Source organism: Phyllobates terribilis, unplaced genomic scaffold, assembly GCF_046119375.1.
Source record: "Phyllobates terribilis strain yellow unplaced genomic scaffold, ASM4611937v1 Scaffold_2__4_contigs__length_985480577, whole genome shotgun sequence".
NCBI lineage: Eukaryota > Metazoa > Chordata > Amphibia > Anura > Dendrobatidae > Phyllobates > Phyllobates terribilis.
In genome coordinates this window covers 940,659,834-940,680,079 of record NW_027362762.1, presented here as the reverse complement: position 1 = coordinate 940,680,079, position 20,246 = coordinate 940,659,834, and the positions used below count along the sequence as shown (strand labels likewise).

Sequence of the window (20,246 nt, the reverse complement as noted above, 5' to 3'; positions counted from 1 at the left end):
CACACCAGGTATATATATATACGCTCAGGCCAGAGAGCTAATTAGCAAGAGAGAGGTAGCCGCTCTGTCCTAAAGACAGCCTCATATCTAAGAAGCTGTCTGCAATGCCAAATGTAGAGATCTCCTGCAACCCACTGCAGGGCGACTGTCTGTCACCTCTAACACATTCGTGACACCAGCTCATGAAAGAAATGGAATTCCTCTCCAAATTGGAATTTTCATCTGAAATTATCCCTGAAATAAGGGATCAGGAGCCGAGTCTTCTTGTAATCAGACATGTGGGGGTGGAGCATGACATATGAGGAACATAATACAATAACTTCCTGTGTCTTTTCCCGCCCATGCTTAACACAGCATATGAGTTTTTCTTGGATTGCTGATCTATTAAACTAACTAAACCCTAATTTTGTGATGTGCAGACAAAGCATTTTCCTGGAGGAAATCACCGCCATGGAAGCGGACATCAATGAAGCCGCAACACCTGCCACTGCTCACCCATAAGGGTGAAGGTGATGTCACACGGCGCGTCCTATCAGCAAAAGTTCACAAAATTAATGAACTGAAGGACCAACTGTGTTACGTCCAGCGCACCCTGGAGGGAGTAAACCAAGAGAACAGGTTACTGACCCGTCTCCAGCACCGGCATGTGATGGCGCTGATCAAGTACGAAAGCTCAGAGGGCGGTATACACCATCTCATATCCCAGCACGGTAATGAAGTGAGGATGCTGAGGGAGAACCTGAGATCCACGCAGGAGAGTGAGCGCGGTCTATCCGTAAAGCTGAGAATGGCGGAAAGCGAACTGCTCAAAGTGAAGGATAATTTAAATAAGTTACAGAAGCTCTCCGAGGACAAGAACCTCGCCGAGAGAGAGGAGCTCAACCAGAAGTTATCCGGTCTTCGGATTAAGAAGGAAATCGATAGCACCAAAATTAAGGTAAACCCCTATCCTGAAGGTGAATCTGTGCCCGGGATAGACCCCTATGGCTGTTCTTTGAAGAAGGAAGCAAGGTGTTCCCTAAGTGAAGCTATTATCAGAAAATAACCTATTTTTTAAATCAGGTTTTTATTAATGTATTTTTTTTTACAGTTTTGCCAAATTAGTTTTTTTTTACCTTATCACAATTTGTAATAAATTCAAAAAAATAGAAATCTTGCAATTTTCACACCGGCCACTGGGGCTTTTTAGACTTTAACTTCCTGTTGTTTCAGGAAATGCACATTTACATTAGCAGCAATGACCAGATCCCGACCCTATCCTTTGTATTGAAGCATCTGTTGAGCGTGTCATTGTGCAGGGGGAAGGAGCAGGTGAGCTGAGACATCGCCTTTTGTGAGACGTTACCTGCCTTTGATGATAAAGAAGCTGCTGAAAACTCTTCCTGAAAAAAAAGTGTTTGTCTACAAAAAAATAAATAAATAAATAAAAAAATGACTAAACATTTAAAAAAAAATACATTTAATACAAAAACCTGATTTAAACAATAAGTCATATTTCTGATGAAAACTTCATTTTAATAGGTTCTTTCCACCCAAAACTGAAAATGTTTATATATATTATCATCTTTGTGAATTTTTGAGTCATTCCTGTTGAAGGAGTAAGTAAATTGCCAGCTACAGCACCTCAGACAGTGGTAATCACATGCCCCCATTCCCAGTGATTTATACAATGCCCCACCAAAGAGACATCAGTCATACGCCCCCAAAAGTACCTGACATGTGCCCCCTATATTCTCTACAATGCAGAAAAAGTCTGTGACAGCCGCAATACAAAGTGGCAGCCAGATGTTTCTTATGAGTGCCTGTCACATGACCCCTATATACAGTACAGCACATGCTGTCCCAGCCACCGAATAAAGGGGCAGCCACATGCCCACCATGCAAAGTGGCAGCCACAAGTCCCACATAACTGCCTGACACATACCCCCATGATAAGTACCAACTTTGCGCCCCTTGTAAGTGCCAACCTCACACCTCTGCCTCATGCCCTCCTGCCCCCAATAAGTTGAATCGCATCCCTCTCGATATTTAGAATCTTTTCTCCTCTTGTTTTCTTCCATGAAATCCATATTAGAAGAAGACCACCTCCAGGTTCATGTAGTCTTGTGTGCGTCAAGGGGCCTGTGGGGGCCTCACAAAGTAATGCGTTCAATATGATACTAAGGCTAAGGTTTTTTTATTTGAAGTAAATCGTATATTTAGAGATTTCATTAAAAAAATCCTTGATATTTAAAATAAAGTATTCAGACCCCTTTAAATTTTTCACTCTTTGTTTCATTGCAGACATTTGGTAAATTCTAAAAAGTTCATTTCTTTTCTGATTAAAGTACACTCTGCGCCCCATCTTGACTGAAAAAAAACAGACATGTAGAAATTTTTGAAAATTTATTAAAAAAGAAAAACTGAAATATCACATGGTCATAAGTATTCAGACCCTTTGCTCAGACACTCATATTTAAGTCACATGCTGTCCATTTCCTTGTGATCCTCCTTGAGATGGTTCTACTCCTTCATTGGAGTCCAGCTGTGTTTAATTAAACTGATAGGACTTGATTTGGAAAGGCGCACACCTGTCTATATAAGACCTCACAGCTCACAGTGCATGTCAGACCAAATGAGAATCATGAGCTCAAAGGAACTGCCCAAGGAGCTCAGAGACAGAAACGTGGCAAGACACAGATCTGGCCAAGGTTACAAAAGAATTTCTGCATTACTCAAGGTTCCTAAGAGCACAGTGACCTCGATAATCCTTAAATGGAAGAAGTTTGGGACCACCAGAAGTCTTCCTAGACCTGGTCGTCCAGCCAAACTGAGCAATCGTGGGAGAAGAGCCTTGGCGAGAGAGGTAAAGAAGAACCCTAAGATCACTGTGGCTGAGCTCCAGAGATGCAGTAGGGAGATGGGAGAAAGTTCCACAAAGTCAGCTATCACTGCAGCCCTCCACCAGTCGGGCCTTTATGGCAGAGTGGCCCGACGGAAGCCTCTCCTCAGTGCAAGACATATGAAAGCTAGCATAGAGTTTGCTCAAAAACACATGAAGGACTCCCAGACTATGAGAAATAAGATTGTCTGGTCTGATGAGACGAAGATAGAAATTTTTGGTGATAATTCTAAGCAGTATGTGTGGAGAAAACCAGGCACTGCTCATCACCTGCCTAATACAATCCCAACAGTGAAACATGGTGGTGGCAGCATCATGCTACAGGGTTGTTTTTCAGCTGCAGGGACAGGATGACTGGTTGCAATAGAAGGAAATATGAATGCGGCCAAGTACAGCGATATCCTGGATGAAAAACTCTTCCAGAGTGCTCTGGACCTCTGACTTCGCCGTAGGTTTACCTCCCAACAAGACAATGACCCTAAGCACACAGGTAAAATAACAAAGGAGTGGCTTCAGAACAACTCTGTGACCACTCTTGACTGGCCCAGCCAGAGCCCTGACCTAAACCCAATTGAGCATCTCTGGAGAGACCTGAAAATGGCTGTCCACCAACGTTCACCATTCAGTGTCCGGCGCCCGAATTGACCACAATATTTTGCACATTGTCTTACCGTTCCCACTGGGAATTGTGGCTCGGAGCTGCAGGGAACTGGATACACTCTCAGCAACTAGGACCTGTGATGATGTCACTGCCCGCGTGATCCACACCCGGAACCACGTGATCGGGAGCTCCGGCCGCGGTTTTAGAGGAGACACAGTGGACGCGGCGGCAACACATTCAGCACTAGAGGCCTCTAAACCCGGGTTGTGCGGCCTGCACAACCCATTAAGGTGAGCAGCCATTTGTTATCTGTATATGTACCCCATCAATCAAACAGGTTCACACAAGCACAGCGCTTCTCCACCCCACCCCTTTGTTTTTTCTGCAAGGAAGAATGGCAGAGGATCCCCAAATTCAGGTGTGAAAAACTTGTTGCATCATTCCCAAAAAGACTTATGGCTGTACTAGCTCAAAATGGGGCTTCTACTCAATACTGAGCAAAGGGTCTGAATACTTATGACCATGTGATATTTCAGTTTTTCTTTTTTAATACATTTGCAAAAATTTCTACATTTCTGGATTTTTTCAGTCAAGATGGGGTGCAGAGTGTACTTTAATGAGAAAAAAATGAACTTTTTAGAATTTACCAAATGGCTGCAATGAAACAAAGAGTGAAAAATTTAAAGGGGTCTGAGTACTTTCCGTACCCACTGTATATATATATATATACACACACACAGTGGAAGAAACAAGTATTTGATACACTGCTGATTTTGCAAGTTTTCCCACCTACAAAGAATGGAGAGGTCTGTAATTTTTATCGTAGGTATACTTCACCTGTGAGAGACAGAATCTAAAACAAATCCAGAAAATCACATTGTATGATTTTTACATAATTATTTGCATTTTTATTGCATGAAATAAATATTTGATACAATAGAAAAACAGAACTTAATATTTGCTATTACAGAGGTCACACGTTTCCTGTAGTTCTTAACCAAGTTTACACAAGCTGCAGCAGGGATTTTGGCCCACTTTTGGCCCACTCCTCTGCTGGGCAATGCTGAGTTTCAGCTCCCTCCAAAGATTTTCTATTGGGTTTAGGTCTGGAGACTGGCTAGGCCACTCCAGGACCTTAACAAAACCTACAAAAGACAAAAGACAAAAATATATCTCATACCTACCATCATTATATATAAATGTAAAGCAAAGTTGCATAATAAATATAGGGTACTTAGTGAACTATTTTTGATCAAAAAAAGTATACAAGCCGTCCCACCAGCGGCAAGGTGACCCTAAATTGGGACGGTACCTATACTGCCTATATTAAAAACCTTACTGTATATCAAAGTTGAAGTAATGCATATAAAAGGGTAGACAAATAGGACCGGGTCCCAACTCCAGACCACCCAGGTCCGTGGTAAGCTACATATATACCAGTCAGCTCAACAAAGGGGATGCCACACCCTTAAATTGCACAGAATGCAAACAAGACAAAAAACCAGGCAATGTGAACTGAGGTCTAAGATGGTAGACATGCAAGAAATAGGAGCATGTTCACACTAGCAAAACAGAAACAAAACCTACAAAAGACAAAAGACAAAAATATATCTCATACCCTACCATCATTATATATAAATGTAAAGCAAAGTTGCATAATAAATATAGGGTACTTAGTGAACTATTTTTGATCAAAAAAAGTATACAAGCCGTCCCACCAGCGGCAAGGTGACCCTAAATTGGGACGGTACCTATACTGCCTATATTAAAAACCTTACTGTATATCAAAGTTGAAGTAATGCATATAAAAGGGTAGACAAATAGGACCGGGTCCCAACTCCAGACCACCCAGGCCCGTGGTAAGCTACATATATACCAGTCAGCTCAACAAAGGGGATGCCACACCCTTAAATTGCACAGAATGCAAACAAGACAAAAAACCAGGCAATGTGAACTGAGGTCTAAGATGGTAGACATGCAAGAAATAGGAGCATGTTCACACTAGCAAAACAGAAACAAAACCTACAAAAGACAAAAATATATCTCATACCCTACCATCATTATATATAAATGTAAAGCAAAGTTGCATAATAAATATAGGGTACTTAGTGAACTATTTTTGATCAAAAAAAGTATACAAGCCGTCCCACCAGCGGCAAGGTGACCCTAAATTGGGACGGTACCTATACTGCCTATATTAAAAACCTTACTGTATATCAAAGTTGAAGTAATGCATATAAAAGGGTAGACAAATAGGACCGGGTCCCAACTCCAGACCACCTAGGCCCGTGGTAAGCTACATATATACCAGTCAGCTCAACAAAGGGGATGCCACACCCTTAAATTGCACAGAATGCAAACAAGACAAAAAACCAGGCAATGTGAACTGAGGTCTAAGATGGTAGACATGCAAGAAATAGGAGCATGTTCACACTAGCAAAACAGAAACAAAACCTACAAAAGACAAAAGACAAAAATATATCTCATACCCTACCATCATTATATATAAATGTAAAGCAAAGTTGCATAATAAATATAGGGTACTTAGTGAACTATTTTTGATCAAAAAAAGTATACAAGCCGTCCCACCAGCGGCAAGGTGACCCTAAATTGGGACGGTACCTATACTGCCTATATTAAAAACCTTACTGTATATCAAAGTTGAAGTAATGCATATAAAAGGGTAGACAAATAGGACCGGGTCCCAACTCCAGACAACCCAGGCCCGTGGTAAGCTACATATATACCAGTCAGCTCAACAAAGGGGATGCCACACCCTTAAATTGCACAGAATGCAAACAAGACAAAAAACCAGGCAATGTGAACTGAGGTCTAAGATGGTAGACATGCAAGAAATAGGAGCATGTTCACACTAGCAAAACAGAAACAAAACCTACAAAAGACAAAAGACAAAAATATATCTCATACCCTACCATCATTATATATAAATGTAAAGCAAAGTTGCATAATAAATATAGGGTACTTAGTGAACTATTTTTGATCAAAAAAAGTATACAAGCCGTCCCACCAGCGGCAAGGTGACCCTAAATTGGGACGGTACCTATACTGCCTATATTAAAAACCTTACTGTATATCAAAGTTGAAGTAATGCATATAAAAGGGTAGACAAATAGGACCTTGAAATGCTTCTTACGGAGCCACTCCTTAGTTTCCCTGGCTGTGTGTTTTGGGTCATTGTCATGCTGGAAGACCCAGCCACGACCCATCTTCAATGCTCCTTACAGGGGGAAGGAGGTTATTGGCCAAAATCTCGTGATACATGACCCCATCCATCCTCCCTTGAATACAGTGCAGTCGTCCTGTCCCCTTTGCAGAAAAGCACCCCCAAAGTATGATGTTTTCCCCACCATGCTACACAGTTGGAATGGTGTTCTTGGGGTTGTACTCCTCCTTCTTCTTCCTCCGAACACGGTGAGTGGAGTTGATACCAAAAAGTTCTATTTTGGTCTCATCTGACCACATGACCTTCTCCCATGCCTCCTCTGGATCATCCAGATGGTCATTGGCGAACTTAACTTCAATCGGGCCTGGACATGTGCTGGCGTGAGCAGGGGGACCTTGCGTGCCCTGCAGGATTTTAATCCATTACGACGTTTTGTGTTACTAATGGTAATGTTTGAGACTGTGATCCCAGCTCTCTTCAGGTCATTGACCAGGTCCTCCCGTGTAGTTCTGGGCTGATTCCTGACCTTTCTCAGAATCATCCTTACCCCACGATGTGAGATCTTGCATTGAGCCCCAGATCGAGGAGATTGACAGTCATCTTGTGTTTCTTCCATTTTCTAATAATTGTACCAACAGTTGTTGCCTTCTCACCAAGCTGCTTGCCTATTGTCCTGTAGCCCATCTCAGCCTTGTGCAGGTCTACAATTTTGTGCCTGATGTCCTTAGACAGATCTTTGGTCTTGGCCATGATGGAGAGGTTGGAGTGTGATTGATTGAGTGAGTGGACAGGTGTCTTTTATACAGGTAACAAGTTCAAACAGTTCAGTAGGAGTGTTTCTTAAAGAAAATCTAATAGGTCTGTGAGAGCCAGACTTCTTGCTGGTTGGTAGGTGATCAAATACTTATTTCATGCAATAAAATGCTATTTAATTATGTATAAATGATACAAAGGGATTTTCTGGATTTTATTTAGATTCTGTCTCTCACAGGTGAAGTGTACCTACGATATAATTTACAGACCTCTCCATTCTTTGTAGGTGGGAAAACTTGCAAAATTGACAGTGTATCAAATACTTGTTTTCCCCACTGTATATACACTGCTCAAAAAAATAAAGGGAACACTTAAACAACAGAATGTAACTCCAAGTAAATCAAACTTCTGTGAAATCAAACTGTCCAATTAGGAAGCAACACTGATTGACAATCAATTTCACACGCTGTTGTGCAAATGGAATAGACAATAGATGGAAATTATTGGCAATTATCAAGACACCCTCAATAAAGGAGTGGTTCTGCAGGTGGGGACCACAGACCAAATCTCAGTACCAATGCTTTCTGGTTGATGTTTTGGTCACTTTTGAATGTTGGTTGTGCTTTCACACTCGTGGTAGCATGAGACGGACTCTACAACCCACAGAAGTTGCTCAGGTAGTGCAGCTCATCCAGGATGGCACATCAATGCAAGCTGTGGCAAGAAGATTTGCTGTGTCTGTTAGTGTCGTGTCCAGAGGCTGGAGGCGCTACCAGGAGACAGGCCAGTACACCAGGAGATGTGGAGGGGGCCGTAGGAGGGCAACAACCCAGCAGCAGGACCTCTACCTCCTCCTTTGTGCAAGGAGGAACAGGAGGAGCACTGCCAGAGCCCTGCAAAATGACCTCCAGCAGGCCACAAATGTGCATGTGTCTGCACAAACGGTTAGAAACCGACTCCATGAGGGTGGTATGAGGACCCGACGTCCACAGATGGGGGTTGTGCTCACAGCCCAACACCGTGCAGGACGCTTGGCATTTGCCACAGAACACCAGGATTGGCAAGTCGCCACTGGCGCCCTGTGCTCTTCACAGACGAAAGCAGGTTCACACTGAGCACATGTGACAGACGTGACAGAGTCTGGAGACGCCGTGGAGAGCGATCTGCTGCTTGCAACATCTTTCAGCATGACCGGTTTTGCAGTGAGTCAGTAATGGTGTGGGGTGGCATTTCTTTGGAGGGCCGCACAGCCCTCCATGTGCTCGCCAGAGGTAGCCTGACTGCCATTAGGTACCGAGGTGAGATCCTCAGACTCCTTGTGAGACCATATGCTGGTGCGGTTGGCCCTGGGTTCCTCCTAATGCAGGACAATGCCAGACCTCATGTGGCTGGAGTGTGGCAGCAGTTCCTGCAAGATGAAGGCATTGAAGCTATGGACTGGCCCACCCGTTCCCCAGACCTGAATCCGATTGAGCACATCTGGGACATCATGTCTCGATCCATCCACCAACGTTACACCACAGACTGTCCAGGAGTTGGCGGATGCTTTAGTCCAGGTGTGGGAGGAGATCCCACAGGAGACCATCCGCAACCTCATCAGGAGCATGCCCAGGCGGTGTAGGGAGGTCATATGGGCACGTGGAGGCCACACACAATACTCAACCTCATCAGGAGCATGCCCAGGCGTTGTAGGGAGGTCATACAGGCACGTGGAGGCCACACACAACACTGAGACTCATCAGGAGCATGCCCAGGCGTTGTAGGGAGGTCATACAGGCACGTGGAGGCCACATACAATACTGAGCCTCATCAGGAGCATGCCCAGGCGTTGTAGGGAGGTCATACAGGCACGTGGAGGCCACATACAATACTGAGCCTCATCAGGAGCATGCCCAGGCGTTGTAGGGAGGTCATACAGGCACGTGGAGGCCACACACAATACTGAGCCTCATCAGGAGCATGCCCAGGCGTTGTAGGGAGGTCATACAGGCACGTGGAGGCCACACACAATACTCAGCCTCATCAGGAGCATGCCCAGGCGTTGTAGGGAGGTCATACAGGCCCGTGGAGGCCACACACAATACTGAGCCTTATTTTGACTTGTTTTAAGGACATTACATCAAAGTTGGATCAGCCTGTAGTGTGTTTTTCCACTTTAATTTTGGGGGTGACTCCAAATCCAGGCCTCCATTGGTTAATACATTTGATTTCCATTGATGATTTTTGTGTGATTTTGTTGTCAGCACATTCAACTTTGTACAGAACAAACTATTCAATGAGAATATTTCATTCATTCAGATCTAGGATGTGTTATTTGAGTGTTCCCTTTATTTTTTTCAGCAGTGTATATATGTATATACTATCTGTATATCAGCAGTAAAAGACTGAGAGCCCCCAACGGGAGTCTAAAGTGGTCTGAAACCTTGTGTCACAACACAGCTCAGGTTACTGGTATGTTTTTCCCCATACTTTAAACTGCAGCTTTCCTTGGCTATTGTGTAAATTTATGTGTATTCAGCAGCAGCATAATTCACATCCGAAAACAGAAATTAAGGAACATTTTAGGCCCCATTTCCTGCTCCACTCGGGTAAAATCTTAAAGTATGCAAATATTATGCAAAGTTTATGCAAATACATTTGAGTCACACCCCTTTGTGGTCCAGGTCAATAGGTGGGAGTAATGGAGAACTAGATGTTAGCAGCCCAGAAGTACAACTTCACATGGTCGCAGCACCCCAACACCCCAGAGTTTTCTACACCTACAGAGATAGTGACAGTGATTGTGTACATGAAAAGAAACTCCACAGCTCCATTCATTTATTCCTCCGCTGCTTGCAGGTCCTGGAGAAACAACTCCACCTCACGACGCGCTTCTACGACCGGCAGCTGGCCCTAGAAAGTAAGAAGGCGTCCGAGGCACGGGACATGGCGAGGAAACTGCAGGAGCAAATTCTACTACTGCAGCAGAAGATGAAGGTGACATAAGGGGGCTGGTGGTCCCGCTCCAGACCTCATACAGTAGAACGATGGGGGTGACAACACAGACCCTAAAATATGGTCACATTATGCCTTGATATGAATGAGAAACGCCTGAACTTATATCAGATATCTTCAGGATAGATGGTAAATGTATGATCACTGGTGGTCCGACAACTGGGACCCCCACTAATACTGAGAATGGGGGTGCCAAAGTGTGATTGAAGCCAGTGAGTTTATGCAACCCTCACTCCATGCACCATTTATATCAGACCTGCCATATTTTAAAAATAAGAAAGAGGGACACATACTGCGTCTGAGAATTTTTTTTTTACGCTAAGTGAGTACCCTACACTCGTCTTCTCCTTTTTTGTGCCCACACAGAAACATTGCTCCTAGGGAAGGCCAACAGTGTTCCCACACAGTATAGTACCCCTCTCATGGCCCACACAGTGCTCCCTCTACAGTAAGACTCCCTCGCACATAGTATAATACACTTACAGTGCCCACCAAACTGTATGATGCCCCAACAGAACCTCTTATCACACAGTAGGATGTCCCCTCACAGACCCCGCCACACAGTATGAAGCCCCACAGTATACAAACACATATCACTGTTAGATTAACTCACACACACTCAACTCTGATATACATTCGCTCAGCTCTGCCGCAGAAGCGCACATGCTCAGCTCGGCCACAGAAGCGCACATGCTCAGCTCTGCCACAGAAGCTCACACACTCAGCTCTGCCACAGAAGCTCACACACTCACCTCTGCCACAGAAGCTCACACACTCACCTCTGCCACAGAAGCGCACACGCTCAGCTTTGCCACAGAAGCGCACATGCTCAGTTCTGCCGCTGAAGCGCACATGCTCAGCTTTGCTGCAGAGGCGCACACGCTCAGCTGCGCACACACGTAATGCAATGCACAGAGGACACGAGGCAAGAACAGTCAGTGAACGATGTAATTCTGCTGAATAATTATAAGACAACTGATGATATTAAACAATACAAATCAACAATGAACCAAATAACGACACAATTGTAATAACAATGAAAGCTCTTCAGTATATAATGCTAATGTTCTCTCTGTAGAGATGGTATACCCGTTAACGGGAGTTATCACGTAAGTCCCTCCTGCAATTCTGGCCCTAGAGGGGGTCACCAGGTTTTCCCACTAGGCCACAATTCTTTCTGACGAAGTATATTAAAGCGTGTTGAGCCTCCCACGCACACACCGGCCCCCTCCCCACCTGTTGTCCTAACTCAGACTAACCCCCGGTACTGTATGCGATAGCTGGAAGTGACGGCCCTGCTCACTCGCGCTGTCCCTCTGTAACCGCAGGCGTGCTCCTCTGGCCGTCGTCTCCTCGCAGGTCTTCGTTGCTTGACTGTCAACGAATGCCTCCTGGGCCTCGAGCGGGAAGGACTGGGTCTTTGCTCTTGACAGGTTTCGTCTGGTTTCTGGGACATGACTGGCGTAGAGCACAGGTCCTCGTCTTGGCTGGCACAGTCTGAACTCTGAGCCTTGACCAGTGAAGTTTGGGACTCTGGGTCTCACCGGGCGTCGTCTGGGCCTTGGTGGCATAGACTTCCTCTTGAGACCTATCATGCTAGCCTTGACGCCATCCCTGGTCCGCATCTGCTCCGTTCTCCTTCTTGGCGCCAAATCCTCCTGTGGTCTGTGTCTGCTCCTGATCTGTGGCCTTCGCACTCACATACCGCTGAAATCGAGACATACCCCGACCTCCCAGATCAGCAGGACAGCTCCCATGATTCTGGACAATCCCACTGAATCAGGGACGTTTGGCAGGTACAGTATGTCTATTGGAGAGTTGGTCGCACATGCTCAGTGCTGCTCCATTTTACAGGGGACTTTAGATCTTATGATGTCAGGATGGCGGTGTAGGCAGACACACCACCAGTGATCATGCATTCACCATCAGTCCTGTGGATAAGGGATCTATGATGTTTATGGGACAAGTCCTTTACCTCCTTACGTATCGGCCTATGTTGCACTTTCGTTTTTTCCACCTCAAAGAGCCATAACTTGTTTATTTTTCCTGGCCTACCCATATGAGGGCTTGATGTCAGCTGTAGTTTTGGATGATACCATTCAATTTACCATATAATGTCCATTGATCATAAACCAAAACCACTATACTAAAACTGATATTACCACCATACAAACAAACAATACATACATATAAGTATATATGTTTGCATATTGGTCACAGCGTATTTGTGCACATGCATATTAATTTAATACTAATGGTGTGCTTGCCCTTTTTATTTTACTTTTGTATTACCACCATTCACTGACCATATAATGGTAATATCAGTTGTACACCAGTGCTCTGCGTACCGTGCAAGATCTCATCAGTGGTGCTCGCTGATCGTAGTCATTCATTTTAACTTCTCTTTTCCATTAGTCCCTGACCGTCATGCCCTCTTCTTCCATCCATAACTCGTCCACACTCAGACATCTTTGGCTTTCTGCTTTTCCAGCCCTCTCCTCATATTCCCACATCTCTACACAAGCCACATAGTGCTATAACCAGTGCCTTAGACAGTAATAACACCTCACTGTACCTCCACATTGTAATAGTGCCGCTTCCTCCTAATAATAATAATGTCTCTGTATAATAATGCCCCCATTGGGCCACCCTATATTAATTGGCTTCATTTTACCTCTATATAATAATCCCCAATTGTGCCTTCTTATAATAATCCTCTTATTGTGTCTCCTTATAATATTTCCTCCATTGTGCCTCCTTATAATAATTCCCCTATTGTGCCGCCTTATAATAATTTCCAGATTGTGCCTCCTTATAATAATTCCCCCATTGTGCCTCCTTATAAAAATGCCCTTATTGTGCCTCCTTATAATAATGCCCACATTGTGCCTTCTTATCATAATGCCCCTCATTGTGCCTCCTTATAATAATTCCCCCCTTGTGCCTCCGTATAATAATGCCCCTCATTGTGCCTCCTTATAATAATGCCCTCATTGTGCCTCCATATAATAATGCTCACATTATGCTTCCTTATAATAATGCCCTCATTGTGCCTCCATATAATAATGCTCACATTATGCTTCCTTATAATAATGCCCCTTATTGCGCCTCCTTATAATAATTCCCCCCTTGTGCCTCCTTATAATAATGCCCTCATTGTGCCTCCTTATAATAATGCCCACATTGTGCCTCTGTAAGAGGGTGACCGGGACGGTCATGCGCCTCTTCCCTCTTTGTGCACATAATGTCTTCCTCAATGTTTATGTATGAGCATGCATATGACCTGATGTCTGATGGGTTACTTACAGGGTCAGCATTGGTTAAATTGCAGGTAGAGTAGTAGATTAGTAGAAGGGTAGTGCAGAGGTGGGCACTATAGCATAGAGAGTATGCAGTTATAACTTAGGAAAGAGTTAAGGGGTTTAGGAGCTGCTCCAGTGTGGGAGGAGCAGGTTCAGTGTACAACTAAGGGACTTCCTGATTGCAGACAGTTCTAGTGGGAGTAGGAGGGAGAGAGATGTGACAGAGCAGCAGTTGGAGGTCCAAGGGGGCACCAGAAGCACGGCCTGTCCAGCAGAAGAGAAACGTCAGTCAGTAACTCTGAAACAGACTTCCCTCACACCTCCTTATAATAATGCCCCTCATTGTGCCTCCTTATAATAATGCCCCTCATTGTGCCTCCTTATAATAATGCCCCTCATTGTGCCTCCTTATAACAATGCCCCTCATTGTGCCTCCTTATAATAATGCCCCTCATTGTGACTCCTTATAATAATGCCCCTCATTGTGCCTCCTTATAATAATGCCCCTCATTGTGCCTCCTTATAATAATGCCCCTCATTGTGACTCCTTATAATAATGCCCCTCATTGTGACTCCTTATAATAATGCCCCTCATTGTGACTCCTTATAATAATGCCCCCCATTGTGCCTCCTTATAATAATCCCCCTCATTGTGACTCCTTATACTAATGCCCCTCATTGTGCCTCCTTATAATAATCCCCCTCATTGTGACTCCTTATAATAATGCCCCTCATTGTGACTCCTTATAATAATGCCCCCCATTGTGCCTCCTTATAATAATCCCCCTCATTGTGACTCCTTATACTAATGCCCCTCATTGTGCCTCCTTATAATAATCCCCCTCATTGTGACTCCTTATAATAATGCCCCTCATTGCGTCTCCATATAATAATGCCCCTCATTGCGTCTCCATATAATAATGCCCCTCATTGCGTCTCCATATAATAATGCCCCTCATTGCGTCTCCATATAATAATGCCCCTCTTTGTGCCTCCTTACAATAATTCCCCTAGTCTGCCTCCTTATTGTAGTAATATTGCACCCCATTGTGTCCCCCATTTTCTGAGATCTCAATTTTTTTTATTCTTCCATTGATGGAGTTGTGTGATGTCTTGTATTTTTGCAAATTAACCTGTAGTTTTTATTGCTAAAATTTTGGGGAACATACGACATTTTGATCACTTATTGTTGCATATTTGGGGGAAATTGTAATTCTGGCATTTTGATTTTTTTTTTTATTTCATGATTGCTACTGTATTAGTCTGTACACTTTTCGCACACAGCAATAACCGATTATGTTAATTTTTTAATATTTTTTACATTTTAATATTTACTTTTGGGGAAAAGAGGGTTGATTTAAACTTTTAGAAATATTTCTTATTGTTTTTCTTTTACAGTCTTTATTAGTCCCCTTAGGGGAATTGAACCTGTGCCTATATCATAGTATTGCAGTGTACTGTGGTGATCATGATCTCCTGTGAAGCCCAGCTCTTTGGCGTAGTCAGACACGGAGCAATAATGGCCGTTCTGACTGACATCTCTTCCACAGATGCCATCCCTAATATCATCTACTTATTCTTGGAACTACGGTTCGCCAACTCCTACTGAACATGCCGGGGGGTGACCGGACTGTGGGGATACATGGCAATGAAACAACATGTACTAAGTCACTTTTTATGGACATGCAGATCATCACCGAGGAGCCTTTTCTTACCTTCCTATTCCCTACTTTCCAAAAAGTATAGAGATGCAAGTATCTCCTAAGAGTGCAATACCCCTTATGACCAGCAGGAGAAACAAAGATCCTCTTCCTGCATTCCTCTGTTATATCAATCCAATCATGATGTTATGCTATGGTGAGCTGCTACCTAGTACAGAGGAAGCAGCATTTAGCATATTCTCCGTCCTAATGTCATGGATATGTCCATTACTATTCATATTGCTCACCTGATCTCAATTTTTAGTCCTTCTCCAGCTATAAGAGACTTTAGCTCAGCTGCATGGCTTAATGGGATAGAAAGGTAGTCATAAATCCACTGGCAATCTGTCTGAGCCTCCAGCTGCATTTCCCCTGTATCTTAAGCTGCAGCTTTGCTGTCTCTGATTGGCTCCTGTGTACAGGCAGAAGCCCCTCTCCGGCTCGCTGCTAGGTCAATGCATGAAATTCCCATTATCCTGCCATATAATGTAGAAATATATCATAATAAAAACGTACGGTATCTTGTAATTTGCATTTCCCTTTATTTTAAGGAGAAGGAGAGAGAGCTCCACATAAAAAACATCTATGCCCATCGAATGCCGAGAAACATATGGAAATATGGCGGCCTGGGTGGTCAGGGAGGTAGGTGTGAGTTATGAATGCTTAGGCCCTGTTTGCACTGTTTATGGCAATGGGTCCATGTTACAGACCTGTAGGCTCTCCGTGTATATGGGATGGGCTTCCAGGCACCTTAGATATTCTATGGGGGGATGCCAGAGGGTCTGATCTGCATCAGACGGGTTGATCTGATTCTGTGGTGGTCAGCTGCCATCTTTGTAATCATGGATGCCAGCACTATTACATACCTCCATGAAGACACACAGTATAGGAACAGTATGGAGCTAATACAAAGTCTGGAGACTGCTCCGGCCGTTGGGGTGACATCATCACACAGATGGAGTGATGTCATCAACCCTCGGATCCGATCACTTATACATAACACCTCTGCACTTATGGGGCTGGCATGTCGCCCTGGAATAGGAATCCAATATTTCCGACTTTAGATAGTCCTCGCTGCGGTCACACAGGGTGTATCGCGTGTCACTACAGAAAGGGGGCACCACTGCCCCCACCCGATTGCCTGGTGCACCAATTTGAAGGGTAAGTGTCGCTGAATGTATTGCAATGTGCACCAACGGAGCTAAGGCTTTCCCTGCCGGTTGGATTAGGACCAAAACCCCTTTCATATTCGATCATCGGCAGACCCCATTTACTATCCGTGATCTTTAGGTGGTAAAATCCATCATGGGTTTCAACAGAAATCCATGTATTATTTTTATGAGGTTTTCAGTTCTGACACTTTTTATAAAGCGTTTTTTGCAGCCTTTTGATTTCTATATTAACTGCAAATAGTTGTCGCGTCACTTCTTTTTTTTTTTCCCAAGGCACAGTTTTTAAAACTACGTCAGAGATAAACTTGCTATGGGAACACCAATGTGGTTTTGCCCTTGAAATCAATAGGAAACTTGTTCAAAGAGTAATGGAAGAGGTTTTTGATGTTGATTCTTGAGCGGAATCAGCTACAAAATCCATGTAACATAAAAAACTCAGTGTAAACATACCCTAACATTCATGAGGTGAGAGGGCGGCACAGGGAAGAGATGGTATGGTTTCTGCATGCTTGGATTGGATCTAGCATGGCCAGAAGGTTCGACTTTCTAACTTACAGCACTGTTGTCTCTTAGGCTATGTTCACACTAGGCGTTTTTTCAGCATTTTCTTTCTGCAGCAAAACCTGATCTCTTGGCAGGAAAGAAGCTGTGTCAAAAACGCAGGTTTTGGTGCATTTTTTGGTGCGTTTTTGGTGCATTTTTCAGGATCCCAAAGTTCAGCTTTGCTTCCAACCACAAAATCACGAACACAGGTCACCAATGCAAGACATATGTGAAACCATATTAACCAGATTTACAAATGTAACAGTGGGGGGAGGTGAATTGTTCAAGAATAGTTTTTCTAAGACACTGGCAGAGCATTGAGTTCATTGAGTTTGTAGGACACTATTTGTTTTCACACTATGGTCTGCCATTGAATTAGTCAGGGATTGTTCAATTTCTCCTTGGGCCACAGGTATTTTTCAATCTCACATCTAGGTCAGCCAATGTTTACATTGTACACATCATTAATTTAATTAAACTGCCCTAATCCAAACTGCCATCTCAGGTGACCAAGACAAGATGGTAAAATCACAATAATAAATGAGTTTCACATACTGCTGTACTTGCTTTTTTCACTAAAAATGCAGCAAAACCTGATAGCTATGTTCACAATAGGCGTTTTTTCAGCATTTTTTCATCACCCATTACTTTTAATGGGTGAAAAATGCTGAAAAAAATGCAGAAAAAACTCTGAAACAAGTGACATGCTCTATTGTGCAAAAAAACATGCAAAGCACAAAATACTGAGGACACAAAAACCAATGTGTGTGCGTGAGATTTCTGAAATCTCATAGACTTTGCTGGCACTGTAAAACACAGCTGAAAATTTGCTTAAAAAAAGTATAAAAAAAAAAACGCTGAAAAATCGTCTAGTGTGAATATAGCCTTAGAGTGGGAAGTACCGCTCTGGAGCATTGGGAGTACAGCTCTGGAACACTGGAGTACAGCTCTGGAACACTGGAGTACAGCTCTGGAACACTGGAGTACAGCTCTGGAACACTGGAGTACAGCTCTGGAACACTGGAGTACAGCTCTGGAGCGCTTCGTACAGAATCACTGACTTGTAACGTTTGGTTTTGCAGGATTGATTTTCACTAGGAGCACGCAGACTGAGAGCGAGGTGTTTATACCAAAACAGCCGGATACCCACGAAAGTGACGAATACGCCGATCTCCAAGACAAAGTAAACAACATACCAAGAACATAACTTTATAACGAAACGTTCTGCAGATTTTTTGATATGCTGTATGTAATATATAACCCTTCATTCCTTACCATTTTCAAGATCTCTGCTTGCTGTTTTTTTATGAGAAACAGCAACACACATAGGCTACACTGACCTTGGATTTTTTTTTTCTTTCTGATCACCCCCCTAAAATCACTTGAAATGTCGAAAAATTACATAATCAATCAATGAAAATGTTAGTTTAAGCTTTTATGGAAATCTTTGTACATTTTAACTGTGAAATGGAATTGGACCCAGGACACTAGAAGGACCTTCCCCATTGCTCCTTCTCTGAGCAATAAGCATTTATAGTTCTGTTGTGTGCAAAGATTCAGTGTTGACTTCCAATTTCCAACCTTGAGTTTTCCCTGCCGCCTGCCCTGACCTTTCCTGAACTTCCCCAACTCTGATCTTCTGCATGAGCAGCATATTGTTAGAGCTCCATCTGTCCTGACCTCAGCTTTTCTGAGAATACTTCAGAGATCTCGCAGTGGAGTTCAGATCCCTGTACAGGGGTAAAAGGTGAACACCAGGGGGTCACAGGGTTGACTATAACTTCAGTTTAGCCCAAGCTAAGTCATTTGCAACCCAAGGAGTCCACTACTTCCAGATGAGTCTCATGTCACTTCTTTAACCGGATGTGCAGGGATTTCATGATAACTTTCCTAATTTTTAGCAATGAGACCCAGGTCAGGGTCAAAGAGCATCACATTTATTTTGCGGATTTTGCTCTAGCGATTGTACATATCCTTCAGGAATGGTGAGGTGCTTCCTGGTGACCAGTCCACTGACTTTTGTGGTCACTTGTCATGAAGAGAAAATGTAATTCTACGTCGTCAAAAGGTCTGTCCATAACTGTCTTGTCATTAACCTCCCGTCTGGCATTTCTTCTCCTTGTGGCTGTGTGTGTCTCATGTCTGAAATTGAGGCCTTGTCTCCGCTACACAGCGAGGAGTATCTGGAGGGTGCACTTTAGGCCTCCTTTCACGAAAACCGGTGTTTTTCATGCCAGCCTTGATGAAGAGATGGCGTGGAGTGCAAGAAGCCTAATTTATTAAAAAGCACATTCCTCTTAATGAATCTGGCAAGGTCGCAAAGCGACGTGTGCACCTTGCCACAGATCTTACTCCAGTCCGGGATGTAAGGAACACCAACACTCATCATGAATTTGACAAGTGGGGTCATCATGCCTTGTCATAGCTAGAAGCAAAAATGGCATAAAAACACCAAAAATCGCAAATTTTTTGGGCAGCTTTTTCTCAAGAATTCTACCTTAAAAACTTTTACAGTGGCTTGCACACACACACCCACCTCCTTTTAATTTTTCGTGTTTTGCTACCCCACAACCTGGGATTTCACTGTTTGTTTGTTTTTTACAGTTTGCATCAGTTCATGTAAGTAACATGCCTAAAACTGTGAACATTTGGTTTTCCCTCTATTGTGAAGCAAATAACAAGTAGGACAAGAATATCCCTGTACTTTGCGCCATCCATCTTCCCCTCAACTTGGACCATTTGGACCATTTTCCCTGTCCCTGCTGCTGAAAAACATACCCATAGCAAGAAGCTGCCACCACCATGTTTCACTCTGGGGATGGTTTTGTTGGGGTGATGAGCTGTGTTGGTTTGGCACTAGACATGGTGTTTACCTTGGTGGCCAAAAAGTTCAATTTTGTTGTCATCTTACCACAACACCTTCCTCCATACATTTGGGGAGTCTCCCATATGTCTTTTGGCAAACTCAAAATGACCCTTACAATTTTTGTGTGCAAATAAAGTCTTTTTTCTGCCCACTCTCCAATAAAGGCCACCTCTCTGGAGTGTACGACTTATTGTGGTCGTATGGACAGATACTCCAGTCTCTGCTTGGGTACTCTGCAGCTCCTTCAGGA

At 43.6% G+C, this 20,246-nt stretch overlaps 1 protein-coding gene across 1 annotated transcript in view; it reads left to right on the top strand.

Annotated features, from left to right (window-relative positions):
* Positions 1–424: 424 nt before the first annotated feature.
* The window catches only part of LCA5L (lebercilin LCA5 like), a 36,542-nt gene continuing 16,720 nt past the window's right edge, over positions 425–20,246 (top strand). The window contains exons 1-4 of the mRNA XM_073668426.1: positions 425–937; positions 10,258–10,395; positions 15,967–16,057; positions 18,213–18,313. Of these exons, the coding sequence (XP_073524527.1) occupies positions 467–937; positions 10,258–10,395; positions 15,967–16,057; positions 18,213–18,313 (801 nt within the window). The 5' untranslated portion in view covers positions 425–466. The remainder of the gene's footprint in view (positions 938–10,257; positions 10,396–15,966; positions 16,058–18,212; positions 18,314–20,246) is intronic.